Genomic DNA, 14,924 nt, shown 5'->3' with positions numbered 1-14,924 from the left:
CTCTACGTATAACAAGCCAGTGTGGCACTTAATTTCAATTTTGAAAATATGTGTTTTATTAGAAATATATTAGTTTTATCCTCTGCTTTTGAATCATACATAATTCTAAATATTAAAAAAAAGAGAAAGAAAGAAGCCTGATCCCACTCCCTTACTATTGTTATTTTTTTACTCTTAGGTTGTTTTAATGTTGGTTTTATGTCATTTGGCTATATATTTATAGAAAATTACTGAAAGATAAAAACTGATTTCTCCTCCAAATGGCAGGCATGTCAAATAGATTAGTCTTACAACAGTTTTGTCCACAGATTCTCTCAGTATTCATGATATTCTTTTATACCAGTGTGGTTTGCAGGAACATTCAATATTCTCAATATGCGCTGCATTTTCATTGTTACTTCGGTTGAGGGTTGGTGCGCTCAAGCTTACTTTTTTAAGGAAATGTCAGTTAAATGACATGAAATCGACATAAAAACACAAACTTGATGCGTCTCGTAACCAAACGTTTTTGAAATCCGCTCGTCTTCTGTTAGCACCGGATGAGGTTTGATGATGTTTCTCCTTCTCAGATCAGATTGTGGTTACAGTGCTGACGTCTGGGCTGAAAAATGTCAGGGGGGGGGCCGAATGTGGTCAAATCCCCTAGAAATGAACTTTAAGGGACCATTTGTGACAAATGTTAAGTGTTTTATAATTATTCTATCCTTCAGGTGGATCCCATGCGGCAGTGCACTTAGTGACCCAATTAGGCCAAGAAGAATTTCAGCAGTTTATTGTCTTGTCGTCTGTTGACGTTCCCCCTCTCTCTGTCTCCCCGTCTCTTTCTTTCTGTCTTTGTCTTATTCCATTCATCTCCGCTGACCCTCCGTCTTTGTGCTCCTTTGTCGCTGGTTGACGTAATCAAGCTCAATGAATGTTTGAGGGCCCCCCCTCCCCTTCAAAAAGGAAGAGGAAGAAGTGATTATCTGGACAAACCGCCCGACACCTGTTTCCTAGGCAACCCCCCCGTGTGTGTGTGTGTGTGTGTGTGTGTGTGTGTGTGTGTGTGTGTGTGTGTGTGTGTGTGTGTGTGTGTGTGTGTGTGTGTGTGTGTGTGTGTGTGTGTGTGTGTGTGTGTGTGTGTGTGTGTGTGTGTGTGTGTGTGTGTGTGTGTGTGTGTGTGTGTGTGTGTGTGTGTGTGTGTGTCGGTGTGTATTTACAGCATCGCAGGGATTTGTGAGCTCAGTGACTTTGCGAGGGCCCACATGTTGTCACCAGGAAACACTCGTCTGGTCATGCTGGATACGATGGAGTCAGTCCAGGTTTACAAAGTGTACGTCTTCGGTTAAATGTAATGCTGCCAATAACCACTCATTTTCTAACGATAATCTTTTGACAAAAAAAAATGTTCCAGCTTGTACCACAAGGTGTGAGCGATTCTCCATCGTAACTCCCGTATTTTCTAGCCTATAAGTCACATCTGTCAAAACAATTAATCAAGTCACAAATATGTGAGAATTGTGGTCCAGCTTCGGTGTTCCGGGACTTTCCTCGAATACGTCTTTCTGCTCTCTTTCTCTTGCCTCTTTTTACTTCCTTCTCTGGACCTGCAGAACTTTTTCTTTTTGGAGACATTTTCAGTCAAATACAGCGGTAATGGGTACATTGTTCCGTGGTACTGTAGCTGATTTCTGTGGTCATACAGTGACTTCTAGTGGTCACAGATGAGACGTACCAGTATATTTTGAGATACAAGTCCTTTTGTAACAAAAGTTGCATGACCAGCCAAACAAGTAAAAAACAGAATCATGACTTATAGTCAGTGGCGGCTGGTGATACATTTCTTAGGTTATTAAACAGAGAGTACTTATTAAGACTCTTTTGTTGACATACTTGTAAACAAATGGAAGCAGAAGTTTTATTAATCCCTTTCAGAAAATGAAGATGTTTTGGGGCTGGTTTACTGGAAATGACAGGTAGTCTGAGTTTAGGGAAAACAAAAGGTATATCAGGTATATTTTCAAACAACACATCAATTCCTCTCTCTTGAAAAAAATCCTCAAAAAAAATAACTATACTGGAGAAAATTGAACCTGTCCTGCAACTTTTCAGCCAAATTTCTTCTTTCATACGGTAAATTAGAAGAGATGTGACAGAGTCACCGCTTGTTGTCTTCATCTGCAGAGTTCTGCAACCTTTATGACCAAAACAGTTGTTTTTGCACATTTTCATTTCACATTTTCAAGTTTGTCTGCCTCAAAACATTTCTATCCATCAAACTTGCAAATCATCAGCGGTCTCCCACTCCTGGCCCGTGGGCCATCTCATGGGCCAAATCATTCCATGTTCACCCAGTTGTATCTCATCTTAAAGTTCCTCTCCCAGAATCCACACGGGAAAAAGGAAAAATTTAGGAGCCGGTTTTATTTCTTGACGTCCAGCTCTAATCCGTCGTCACTACCTTTCTGAAGGAAATTCGTCATTACACTCAGACAAACCTGGGGTTGTTGACATCTTCGCATCACGGAAACTCCAGAAGGTTCCCGAAACAAGATCCCGTTTGTACACTCGACCTCGCCCGATCGACTCGCGTCTCGATACGTTCTCCTGGATATCCCAGAAACCCTTGCAGCAGGTTTCCCAAGATGACGTGAGTCAGCGAAACATGAAACAGTTTGATCAGTTTGTTTGTAAACATATCGACTTTGGTGTTACAAAAATTTGGGGAACTGGTTTGGAAATGAGTGGTTGACGGTCTTGTTTTCATGTGTTGGTTTATTCTCCGTGCAGAAGGGAGACCTTTTGTGGCAAGTCAAGTTTAAAGATTGTTTTCTGATTGAGTAACTTTAAAAGTGAATAGAAGAGTCTCAGGGTCGAGTATTAAGGTATTAGGAAATCACGAAACAGCTAAATATTATAAGAACCGGAAGGAAGGAGCAGAAAAGTAGTTGTAGTATTAGATAAAACTGCAAAAGATGTTTTTTTTTTTTTTAATTATTTGCATTAGTGGTTAAAAATGTACATGTAAACTTTATTTTCTTAAATATGGAGTAAATGTGGGAAGGGGTTTTGTCATGAAAACAGCATCAAAATATTTTTGTTTTTTTTAGTTCATTGAATGAATTTAGAATAAGAAAAAATCTCTGCATCCATTGTTATTTTATTAATATTATGGAATTACACACAATTCATAACATAATTTGTGAAGTCATACATTAATGCCCAAAATCACCAATTTGATGCATGAAAATCTGGTTAATTTCTAATCCTTTAACTTTGGCTTTTCAAATTAACCAATGTTTTCTTTTTAGCACATGTAATTAAGAAAAATGAAAGTGATGATGTTTTTTAAGCTCTTTTAGCCTTTTTAGCCACTTTAAGTGTCACCTGTTTTACCGTTTTAGATTTTAAAGCCGTTTCACTGACATTTATCTCTACGTATTAAAAATACTGTTCATGTACAGCAAAGCAGCAATCATCACAGTGAAAATAGAAGAGTCGGTCCATATTTAATGCAAGTTTCTTTTCTGAAGACTTCTTTATTTGAATTTATTTATGTATTCATACATGGTTTGCTCGCCAAGACATGTGCATGTTTTAGGATTTTACACAGTTATACAGTTCAGCTATTGAATCACTCTTTTATTCCAGTGTCATCCACCAGTTTATTTGAAGGATATTCTGTTTGTTGCAACACAATTCCGAACAAGATAAAAGTCATAATTTACACGTACGTTTGTGAAAGCTGCAGGAAGTCGCGGCAGAAAGCTAAAGAGCCGCGCGGGGGCTTCACGGCTGCAGGCTACAGGAGTCGGACAGAGAGCCGACTGAACGCTACAGCGACTCGCCAGTGCCCCCTGCAGCACAGTACAGAACTCTGTGTCTTTGTTGCACTACGGTAGCAGGGCTTCCTAAGTTGTGCGGTCCGTTTGTTTGATGATTGTGACAACTGAGTCCAAGTCAAGTTTGTTATTGTGGACAAAGTAAAGCATTAATCTACCTGCGAAGAAAACAGTGTTTGTAACCACAGCCTGCTAATTTTATGGCCCGAGGTGTCGTACTGTCACGCTGCTCTTATCTGATACACTAATGACACAAAGAGGTTCCGTCAAATTACAGGCTGCTCGAGCTCGTGAAGAATATGAAAGCTCAGTTTCACCAGAGAAGATGAAGAAGACTCGGGAGAGAATAGGATACTGTTTGTGATACGGTTGACAAAAGAAAAAAGAATAGTGTCTTACTAATGAGTTGGCTAGTTTCACAATTTTGATGTTTTCTGTATGAATTGGTAATAAAATGTGATTTATTTTTCATCGAAGACTGAATGTTGATGAGAACAATCATTTTTGTTGAGGAAACGCTGTGTGTGCAGACAACAGTATTTTCATATGGATCTCTGTATATTCTGTAATTCTTTCGTCGTACAGGTCGGCTCAGTATCTGGTGTCAGAGATGTGTTCCCACTTTTGCAGATGATGGTGTTGTAAATGTCAGTAAATGTACGGTGGTAATATAAACAGTGGGCAGCACAAACACTCTGAATCCAACATTGTTATTGATCTACTTGCACATGTGCAGAAAATCTACTCCAATCGTATTTCACTACACATTTCAGAGAAGTTTTGCTTTTCCTGGTTGGAGAAAAACAAAGATATTTCACAATCTTTGCAGTCTAGAAGCACGCCGATATTTCAGGACTTGTCTGGGGTGGTCCTGGACGACTCCAGAAGGATTCATAGCTCATAACCAACAGGAGCAATGCACAAAGTCACATGACTGATGCCCATAGCTAATCTTACGGCTGACTGATGAAAGTGGCTTCATGAACTGGGCAGGATGTCATCTCAACTAAGGCTGAGGTGACGACCATCCGTCATAACATCCAGATTATAGAGCATCTTCCTCCCACTAACAGATGAAGTTCAGCTGAATTTAAACCGACACCATCACACTGACCTATGGCTTTTTCTTCCCCATCTTGGCCTCCATATTTCTATGTGTATACTAATCTAATCTGATTTCATCCAATCCAATCTATTCTATTCTATTCTAATCTAAAACTACAATAATATGTATGTTAATAAAACAGGTTTTACTGGGTAAGACTGTAAAAGTAACACATTAATTTCCCATATGACAAGTGGCTTTTTTAAGTGCACAACTAGTAAAGCAAATCCATTAATTAATTAATGAAATAGTAACTAGTAAATGTGAATTATTGTGCAGAGGCATGCCGAGTTTGTTCAAGGCGGTCGCGACGTAAATAAAAAAGTGCCGAAATGTGGACAGTGAGTCTTCTTCAGTGGACAACTCGACGTATGGCTCACCAGTTAAGATTGATGTAATGTAATGTCATCAAATCGAGAAAGTTCAGGCTGCTGTTAAGTAACAACCCTGGAAACTCAGGTGAGGTCAGTCCCAGGTAGAGTGTGTGTGTGTGTGTGTGTGTGTGTGTGTGTGTGTGTGTGTGTGTGTGTGTGTGTGTGTGTGTGTGTGTGTGTGTGTGTGTGTGTGTGTGTGTGTGTGTGTGTGTGTGTGTGTGTGTGTGTGTGTGTGTGTGTGTGTGTGTGTGTGTGTGTGTGTGTGTGTGTGTGTGTGTGTGTGTGTGTGTGTGTGATGAGATGGAATGTGACAATGCAGTCCCTCCTTCTGGGAAGCTTTCTCCTCGTGGCTGCTTGACATTCCTCTGACCGGTCTGACAGGTTTCACTTTAATGGCTTGTGTGTGTGTGTGTGTGTGTGTGTGTGTGTGTGTGTGTGTGTGTGTGTGTGTGTGTGTGTGTGTGTGTGTGTGTGTGTGTGTGTGTGTGTGTGTGTGTGTGTGTGTGTGTGTGTGTGTGTGTGTGTGTGTGTGTGTGTGTGTGTGTGTGTGTGTGAGAGAGTTGGTGGGCGGTGCAGACTAGCATTAGCATTGTGATGGCTGCTATATGCAGTCTGTGCTGGAATGTCCTCACCTTATAATATAAGCCTGGGTGTGTTTCTCTCTGCCGTTGTTTGAAAGTTGCGTATTGTTCTCGTTGTTTCTTGTGAACGAATTGTTCATTTAAAAAACTGGGCTGGAAGTAGAAAGGGAAGAAAACAAAAATGCTCGTAGTCAAATGCCAACAGTGTTACCGTGGTGCCCGTCCGCCACCCACCACCACCACCCCACACACAACCCCGTGGTGGGGGCGGTCCCTGTGGCGAGGCCCTCCATAGCGGTGAGTCGTGGCACCGGAAGATGGTGTTTTAACAGTGGTGTAGTCTACGTGATACGCAGGTATACGCCGTATTCCCACTAGAAAAAGTCCAGAATTTCCGTATACCCACTGAAAAATGTGCAAAGATACATATCAGTATGGTTTTGTGACATAACTTTCTCTCTCCCATTCATAAATTCGCCTTTCCTGTGTTACGAAGCGGGCACTTTTGGACCATAGGGGCTTCCGTCAAGCGTGACGTCACCCGACGTAAGTGCTTTAAGTGGGCTGGTATGCACCACATCGGCACTTTTAAATTTTACCCCTCAGCGTACAAGGACTTTTTCTAACATACCGGAACTTTTCGTAATGTCTGGACTTTAAGCCGCTACTTTTTTTTTTTTGCACACTTTGAACCCAGCGGCTTAAACAATGAGGCGAATTTATGGATTTTTACTGGTAAACGAGATTCATGCCGACGATACATGGGTGATGCGTTCAGGTGCATCACGTAACTCTGCGCTCCGGGGCTGACCAATCGTCCTCAGATGAAAATCTCCTCTCCTCACATTCACAATCAGCAAATACTTCATCAACAGAGATAAAACCCTCAGTGTTTGTGTATTTTTCCAGGTTCCTCTGTTTCAGTTTTCAAGTAGATTCACTGCAGCATTTTTTCCACAATCACACACTAAAATAACAGCTAATGGAAATATTGCTGTCAATGAAGATTTTTTTAAAACTCCCGAAAAATCGAATTGTTTTCATTAAACTGCACCACATTCTTGTTGTACATGACAACAGGTTCCTCTGTGTCAGTTTTCAAATGGACTCACTGCAGCTTTTTTTTCCACAATTACACACTTAAATTACACCCAATACATGTACTGCAGCCCTGTTACTACTGCCGCTTTGGTAGACACTACAGCTACTGTACTACTAGTTTTAGGGAGCCTGGAGACTGAAGAGGCCACAGCAGCTTTAACCGATGAAAGGGAAACCTATTTGTCTTGCCTTGTCACCGGCTGTTCAGAGGATAATTAAAGTCCAGCTGTTAAAGACTGTTATACATCTTGTATTGCTTACAATACATTTACATTTAGATAATACATAACCAGTCTTTCATGATCTCAATTATGTGTGGATGCATACTTTTTGCATTAATGAGCGTGGTGGCTCTTGTTTGGGGCTTGTTGTAGAGCAGCTGCTGCTCTGGGAGGGGTGCTGCGGGACAGATGTTGCTCCAGGATGGGGGTGTACGAGGCTGGGATTGGAAAAATCAGAGTATACCCACTGGAATAAACTAGACTACACCTGAACATTTTATTTGAATACCTCTGCTTTACACTATACCAGCAGCAGCAGCGGCGGCAGCCTTCATCATCACCATCACCATCACCATCATCATCATCACAATCACACGAATCAGAAATCTAAATCAGAACCTTGAAGAGTCGTTCTTAATTTGCATTTTCTTTTCAAAATGTGAATCCAGTTAATTTCAGAGAACATCATGAAGTTTGCCTCATGCTCACACCGACTTTGAATCCAATTATCAATATCATCTGATGGCTGAGTTGTGAAAACCAACATGCCAAACCTTCTGGTTGCCGCTTACCAAACCAGACTGGTTTATTTTGGCCGCGGTGCTGACTCAGCAGGTGTTGTCAGTCAGAAGGTTTCTAAAGCAGAAAATCAGGTCAGGATGAGCTGGTTTATTTCAAAGGTCAGGAAAAGGAAGAGCAATAAAGCCCTGGTTTGATTCCCTGCTGAGGAGTTTGCATGATCTCCCCGAGTCTGCATGGCCTTTGTCCAGGTACTTCCTCCCTCAGTGTGAACGTGGCTCTGCTGTGATGGACTGGAGGATCCTTAGGAAGTCCATGTGATGGAAATGCTTCAAGCGTTTGGCCGAAAGCAGGTCACAGGATGACGTGACTCAGTTGTTACTCATTCAGTTCTTCCCCTTGTGTTGTTTGGTATTGTCATGATAAACTACTCGTTCTGAGGAGTCCGTCTCGTGTCTCTCTTTAGGGAGTTTGATGCCGGATACATCGAGGAGTTTGTTTCTTCACCTTCCTCCTTTGCTTCTCTTCCTCCTCCTTCATCACCAACATCATCACTGCCACAGCACACCCCCCCGTCACCAGAACCCAGCGGACCATGTTCAGGAGTCCAACTCCGCATCAGAAACAGGTAGGAAACATCTGCTCCGCAACAAAGACTTTCCTTCTGTCTCTTGTGTAATTCCGGGAACCCCGCCATTGCTTTTATTTGAAGGTTTCTGCCTTTTTATCTTGGTGAAGTTGGTGTGTTTGTTAATGTTTGGCTTCACTGTAGTAGTTTAAAAACCGTCCAAGAGGCGAGTCAAAGCTTTTCTGACAGTAAATCAGAACCCACTGCTGTGGCTCCTGATTGATGCAGCAGTGAAATCAGAAGTTGGACTTTTGTTTTGGGTCTAAAACATCATGTATGCCTGGAGGTAGAAAGTATATTTTAGCTCTATTTAACTTCAATAGTTTTCCCAGTCACGAGACATCAAACAACCTTCTGCAGCGTTTGCATTCTGCTGACTGAAACAGGTCCTCTCCATCTGCAGCAGCGCTTGTATTGACTCATCCTCATTAATGGTCACGAACTCTGCAGTCTGTTTGCTCACATGAAATCAGGTGGTTTTGGGGGTTTTAGCCTCAACATGGAAACAGGAATGCGATCAGGAGGATGTTTATTGACGGGAGTCAAACAGCATACGAGGGGTTTTTCAGGGATTTTTAAGCTGCATTAACAACAGAGCCAGCTGGGCAGATTTAGAGAGGTACACATAATTAATTGACAGAATATTTAATCAGACAAATAATCTAAGCGTATAGATTACAGGTGACAGAAGGCAGAAATGGGGACTAGAGTCATGTGACTTGGCCTCAAGTCGACTCGAGTTGCTGTTTTAATGAGTTTTGACTTGACTTGACAAAAAATGAAAGACGAGATTCGACTAGACTTGAGACACGATGTGTTCGGCGTGGAGTAATTAGGACCCAAGCGCTGACTCCGAGACCGTCGGCAGAAAAGTGAGCTGAAAGGTCTTTTATTTGAGAGTAGAGGCACGAGGAGAACCCACAGATCAGGAGAAGTCCTTTCTTACGTCAGGACGACGTTATACCACGGAGGATAAACAGATGATCTGGCGATGAGTGTACCATGATCCAGAGTCTTGATGGATGAAGTGATGATGGTGATGCTGTCAGGTGTGCACAGGGACGAAGAAAACCCAGATGATGCACATCAGCAGACCGTGACACGAAGCCATAAATGACTTGTTGATTTCATGTTTTCAGATTTTATAGAAGTATAAAATTGATATCAAATATTACCTGATATGAGCATAGGCTGAGAATGACGTTGTCATGATTGGATCGATGCTCTCTCTGCTTTCTACAGCCAATCAGAGGAGAGGGGCTTTGTCCTACAGCCAATCAGAAGAGAGGGGCTTTGTCCTACAGCCAATCACAGGAGAGGGGCTTTGTCCTACAGCCAATCAAAAAAGAGTGGCTCTGTCCCACAGCGAATCAGAGGAGAGGGGCTCTGTCCCACAGCCAATCAGATGAGAGGGGCTTTGTCCCACAGCGAATCAGAGGAGAGGGGCTCTGTCCCACAGCCAATCAGAAGAGAGGGAAGAAGGTTAACAAAACAGAGGAAAAATGACAGGATGCTAAATTTCTCAGCTTTGCATCAGAGTTAAATCAGTAATGTTTTTCAAAATACAGTCTACATTTAATGTTGCTTACATTGCTGCCTCTGCTGCTGTTAGTTTAATAATATTTGCGCTGAATCAAGTCAAACATCTTCTCACTCCACGTTGTACACAAAGCCCCTCTCCTCTGATTGGCTGTGTGCAATTTGTGGTATCAGTTGGTTTCAGATCAACTTTCTCCATGGACTGTGAATACACTGATTTTTCAACACATATATGTCAGCGGAGGGGCGACTTGTGATTTCTACTAGAAGAAACCAGAAGCTTTGTATTCGTGTTTTATAGGAACACAAATATTTTTCTTACAAAAGATTTCACATGGATTGTGTGTGTGTGTGTGTGTGTGTGTGTGTGTGTGTGTGTGTGTGTGTGTGTGTGTGTGTGTGTGTGTGTGTGTGTGTGTGTGTGTGTGTGTGTGTGTGTGTGTGTGTGTGTGTGTGTGTGTGTGTGTGTGTGTGTGTGTGTGTGAACAACTGTCGTTTGGTGGACAACAATCCAACATTCATTAGCAAACATTTTTCTATGTATTTAATTGTTGAAATGTTAACTTTGGACTTGATTTGATTTTAATAACATTGTTATAAGGATTGTAGGTGAACAGGTTCATTCAAGAGTTGGGGATTGCACTGGTTCTAAATCCACTAGTTCAGGGGTCGGCAACTTTTATGACCAAGAAAAACATCTAAAAAATAGATATATTTACGTCCTAAAAACTGACATTGCATTCATGATGTTTCATAGCTACAGTTTAAATTGTATTACTTTTATTTTGCTTTTGCAGAAAATACTAACCATTTTCTGTAGAGTCACTGCAGAGGAGAGTCACTGCAGAGGAGCTGTAGAGTTGCTACAGAGGAAAGTCACTGCAGAGGAGCTGTAGAGTCGCTACAGAGGAGAGTCACTGCAGAGGAGCTGTAGAGTTGCTACAGAGGAGAGTCACTGCAGAGGAGCTGTAGAGTTCCTACAGAGGAGAGTCACTGCAGAGGAGCTGTAGAGTTGCTACAGAGGAGAGTCACTGCAGAGGAGCTGTAGAGTCACTACAGAGGAGAGTCACTGCAGAGGGGCTGTAGAGTCACTACAGAGGAGCTGTAGAGTCGCTACAGAGGAAAGTCACTGCAGAGGAGCTGTAGAGCCACTGCAGAGGAGAGTCACTACAGAGGAGAATCACTGCAGAGGAGCTGTAGAGTCACTACAGAGGAGAGTCACTGCAGAGGAGCTATAGAGTCACTACAGAGGAGCTGTAGAGTTGCTACAGAGGAGAGTCACTGCAGAGGAGCTATAGAGTCACTGCAAAGGAGCTGTAGAGTCGCTACTGAGGAGAGTCACGACAGAGGAATGTCACTGAAGATGAGCTGTAGAGTCACTGCAGAGGACCTGTAGAGTCACTACAGAAGAGCTGTAGAGTTGCTACAGAGGAGAGTCACTGCAGAGGAGCTATAGAGTCACTACAGAGGAGCTGTAGAGCCACTACAGAGGAGAGTCACTGCAGAGGAGCTATAGAGTCACTACAGAGGAGCTGTAGAGCCACTACAGAGGAGAGTCACTACAGAGGAGCTATAGAGTCACTACAGAGGAGCTGTAGAGCCACTACAGAGGAGAGTCATTGCAGAGGAGCTGTAGAGTCACTACAGAGGAGAGTCATTGCAGAGGAGCTGTAGAGTCACTACAGAGGAGAGTCACTGCAGAGGAGCCGAAGAACGACATGTGTCTCCAGAGCACCAGAACACCCCGGCACGAAGTTGTCCATGTGTCTATAAACTTGTCATTGTAACCACCAGAGGGCGCTATGCCAATGTGATTTTAGACTATTCTCCATTCTACAGTGTATTTTTTCAATACAGTTTGCAGACTCAGCTAGGACCACATCACCTGACCTTTTTGTCCCAGCTGCCTGTCCTGCTGCAGTGCCTTTCAGCAAGTTTTCAGGTGATTGTAACAACAGTGCAGTTAAAATATACTTCACTGTTGGTCTCACACAGTCTCATAAACAAGAATGACTCCTTTCTCCCACAATTCCCTGGGCCCTGGGTGGTTATCGGGGGGGGGGGGTGCCTGCCTCGTATTGGCTGTCCCAAAACAGGAAGTGGGCCATCAGAGCCCCAGGAGGCTGGGTGTGAATGTGGAGAGCATATAGACTAATTTATAAACACTGCCTTTTATCCTGTTTTTCTTTCCTTTCATACCAAATACGCCTCTCAGTTCTTCTTTCCTTTTATTCCCTGAGCATTTGCGTCCTCCTTCCCGTCCTCCGTTCCTTATTTCCACTCCGTTCCTTTTTCATCCTCGGATGGTTCTCAAGTTGAATCACCACATTCTTCTAAACCGACATCACCACATAGTTGTGCTGAAACAAACACACACACACACACCGTAAGACAAACAACTCCCTCACACACACACACACACACACACGCACACGCACACGCACACGCACACACACACACACACACACACACACACACACACACACACACACACACACACACACACACACACACACCATGCTCAAGTCAGTTGAAAGATTTAAACGCAAACAGTTAAGGATTTCATGTGTTCATGTGAAATTTGTAAATCTGTGTTGATGTTTTTGCTGCTTGTTCAGATGACAGCAGCGTTCAGAAGCACTGGGAAAGGCTTCCACGGTGCTAAACCTTCAAAACAATGGAGAAATAGTCTTCAAGAGCACTTCTCCAATACAGTGTACAGATACCACATCGTCATCTGCATAGCTGGAGACTCTGTGTGATACTGAGTGGGCCAGTGTGAGAGAAAAACTGTAAAAAGGACATTCTATGTTTTCGTCGTTCTGTTCTCTGTATTACAAAAAAACTATGTTTTGACACTTTTGAAACACAAACAGTTAATGTATGTCCTCTGGGTCCACACTCGGGTCCGTCTCCTTCTCTGCCTCTCGCGCCACTTTTGGTTTCTGCACAGATCAAGAAGATAATAATCATGGGCTGAACAGTTTCCTATGGCAGAAGATAAGATCTCTGTCCACGCACACACACACACACGCACGCACACACACACACACACACACACACACACACACACACACACACACACACACACACACACACACACACACACACACACACACACACACACACACCCACTCACACACACCTTGCAGGGTCTAGTTGTTTGTCAAATATAATCAGTGTCTCCTGCCTTTCACTTCAGCTGATAAAGGTTGTTTTCAGTCACATTTTGGTAAGCTGACCAATCTGAATACAGAAAAGTCAAAAAGATGCACAGACTCATTTACCTCACTGCAGACAATACTGATTTACCTGTATGTTTGATATCAGGAGAGAAACAACAAAAAAAGGTTTGTCTTCACAACATCTGGGGATATTATAATGATCTACTTTAACTGACTCGAAACTTCACATTTAACGACAGGTTTGCTCATCCTGAACATTTCAGGGTCTTTTAATGGACTGAGAAGCTCCTCGCCGGTTTGAACTGGACTCAGGTGGATTTTGTTGAATGGAGAGTTTCTGATTCTGATTAAGGACGTAACAGGAGCGTCACTGCCATAGGTACAATATCACATTTAAGAAAACGTAGAAGTGAAAAATACAATGGTTCAGTGGTGAGCCGTCTGGCCTGGCTGTGTGAACGTCCATGGAAATATCTTAGAATGGCCACAGCATCTCTACTAAAGACTGAGAGGATCTGCAGCTTCTTTTCAAACAACATTAAAGGAGTCATCGCCTGGTATTCTCACGTATTCTGTCTCCCTTCAATTGTCTTTTAATCAATTTGTAATATTTATTAGGAATAATTTTTTTTTATTTTTATTTCTGACTCTTTTTCATACCACAAATTTCTCTGAGAGTCACTTTAGAAATCTTTCTCTCAACTCGTTGGGCATTAATCTACCAGCATAAATTCCCGGTACCTTGTGCGACCTGGTCAAGTTTATCAAATCAGGCCTGTATTGTAGAATTAGTATTGAACTACTGGCAATCATTTCATCACTGTGGGTTGGTTTGTTTGTTCCAAGCTTGTTTTTCTCTTTACTGTGCTTGTGTAGGATTCCTTCAGGCAGCCATGTGTGTTGTTGTTATTCGAATATTTCTCAAGGGGGAATTTCATAAATAGGAACGCCACCAGTTCCGAGTAGCTCGAACACACTCCTGTTATGGGGTGATGGAGCATTAACTTGAATTTATGATCTGACGGGCGATTTTTACTTTCCACCAATAGCAAAGAGATCCTAGTTATAAGAAAGGTAACGGAGAATCAAAGTGTAGCCTGGACATGAAAAACTGCTTGAGGTTGTGCCGTTGCTATATTTACGTGCATACTGCGCCGTGGGAATGAATTACGCTTGAGTCATGATTGAAAAGACACAGTTACCTCGAAAAAGCAATCTGATTACTCGTTACTCATTCAAAAAGTAACTTGGTTACTTTACTGATTACTTGTTTTTAAAAGTAACTAAGTTAGATTACAAGTTACTTTTTGGGTTTTGTCTCAAAATGAAAATGAAATAACTGCTGATCACTGCCTCCTGCAGGTCCTGTGTGTGTGTGTGTGTGTGTGTGTGTGTGTGTGTGTGTGTGTGTGTGTGTGTGTGTGTGTGTGTGTGTGTGTGTGTGTGTGTGTGTGTGTGTGTGTGTGTGTGTGTGTGTGTGTGTGTGTGTGTGTGACAAATGCAGTAATTGTTATGAGAGTACCAACAGGATCCCAAGACTAACCGTTACACTTTGACACTGAATACCAGAGTAGTTGTTAAGTTAAGGCTTCTAAGAGAAAGTCGTTATTATGGTTAACCTCAGGTGATTCCAAGTGAATGAATGTGAGTCTGCATCATCAAACTGTGTGATTTCTTTCACTCATTGCAGCAGCAGCAGCTTCAAAGTAGGAAGTTCTTTCAGAACAAGGCTGGGATATTGTCATTCTCTGAGTATCTCACTATTATAGCAACTGTTGGGCTGAAGGTTGACCCCTGTGGTCCAATCCAACAGAAGAACTGCTGTTAAGGCCCAAATATGCTTTTTTTAA

At 42.4% G+C, this 14,924-nt stretch overlaps 1 protein-coding gene across 1 annotated transcript in view; it reads left to right on the top strand.

Annotated features, from left to right (window-relative positions):
- Window positions 1-14,924, top strand: part of shroom3 (shroom family member 3) — a gene marked incomplete at its 5' end in the record, with an annotated part of 72,627 nt that overhangs the window by 28,130 nt on the left and 29,573 nt on the right. The window contains 1 exon segment of the mRNA XM_080477033.1: window positions 8,189-8,350. Coding sequence (XP_080333159.1) covers window positions 8,189-8,350 — 162 coding nt within the window.

This window comes from Lipophrys pholis, assembly GCF_963383615.2.
Source record: "Lipophrys pholis genome assembly, chromosome: 12".
Lineage (NCBI taxonomy): Eukaryota > Metazoa > Chordata > Actinopteri > Blenniiformes > Blenniidae > Lipophrys > Lipophrys pholis.
This window is presented reverse-complemented; position numbering and strand designations above follow the sequence as displayed.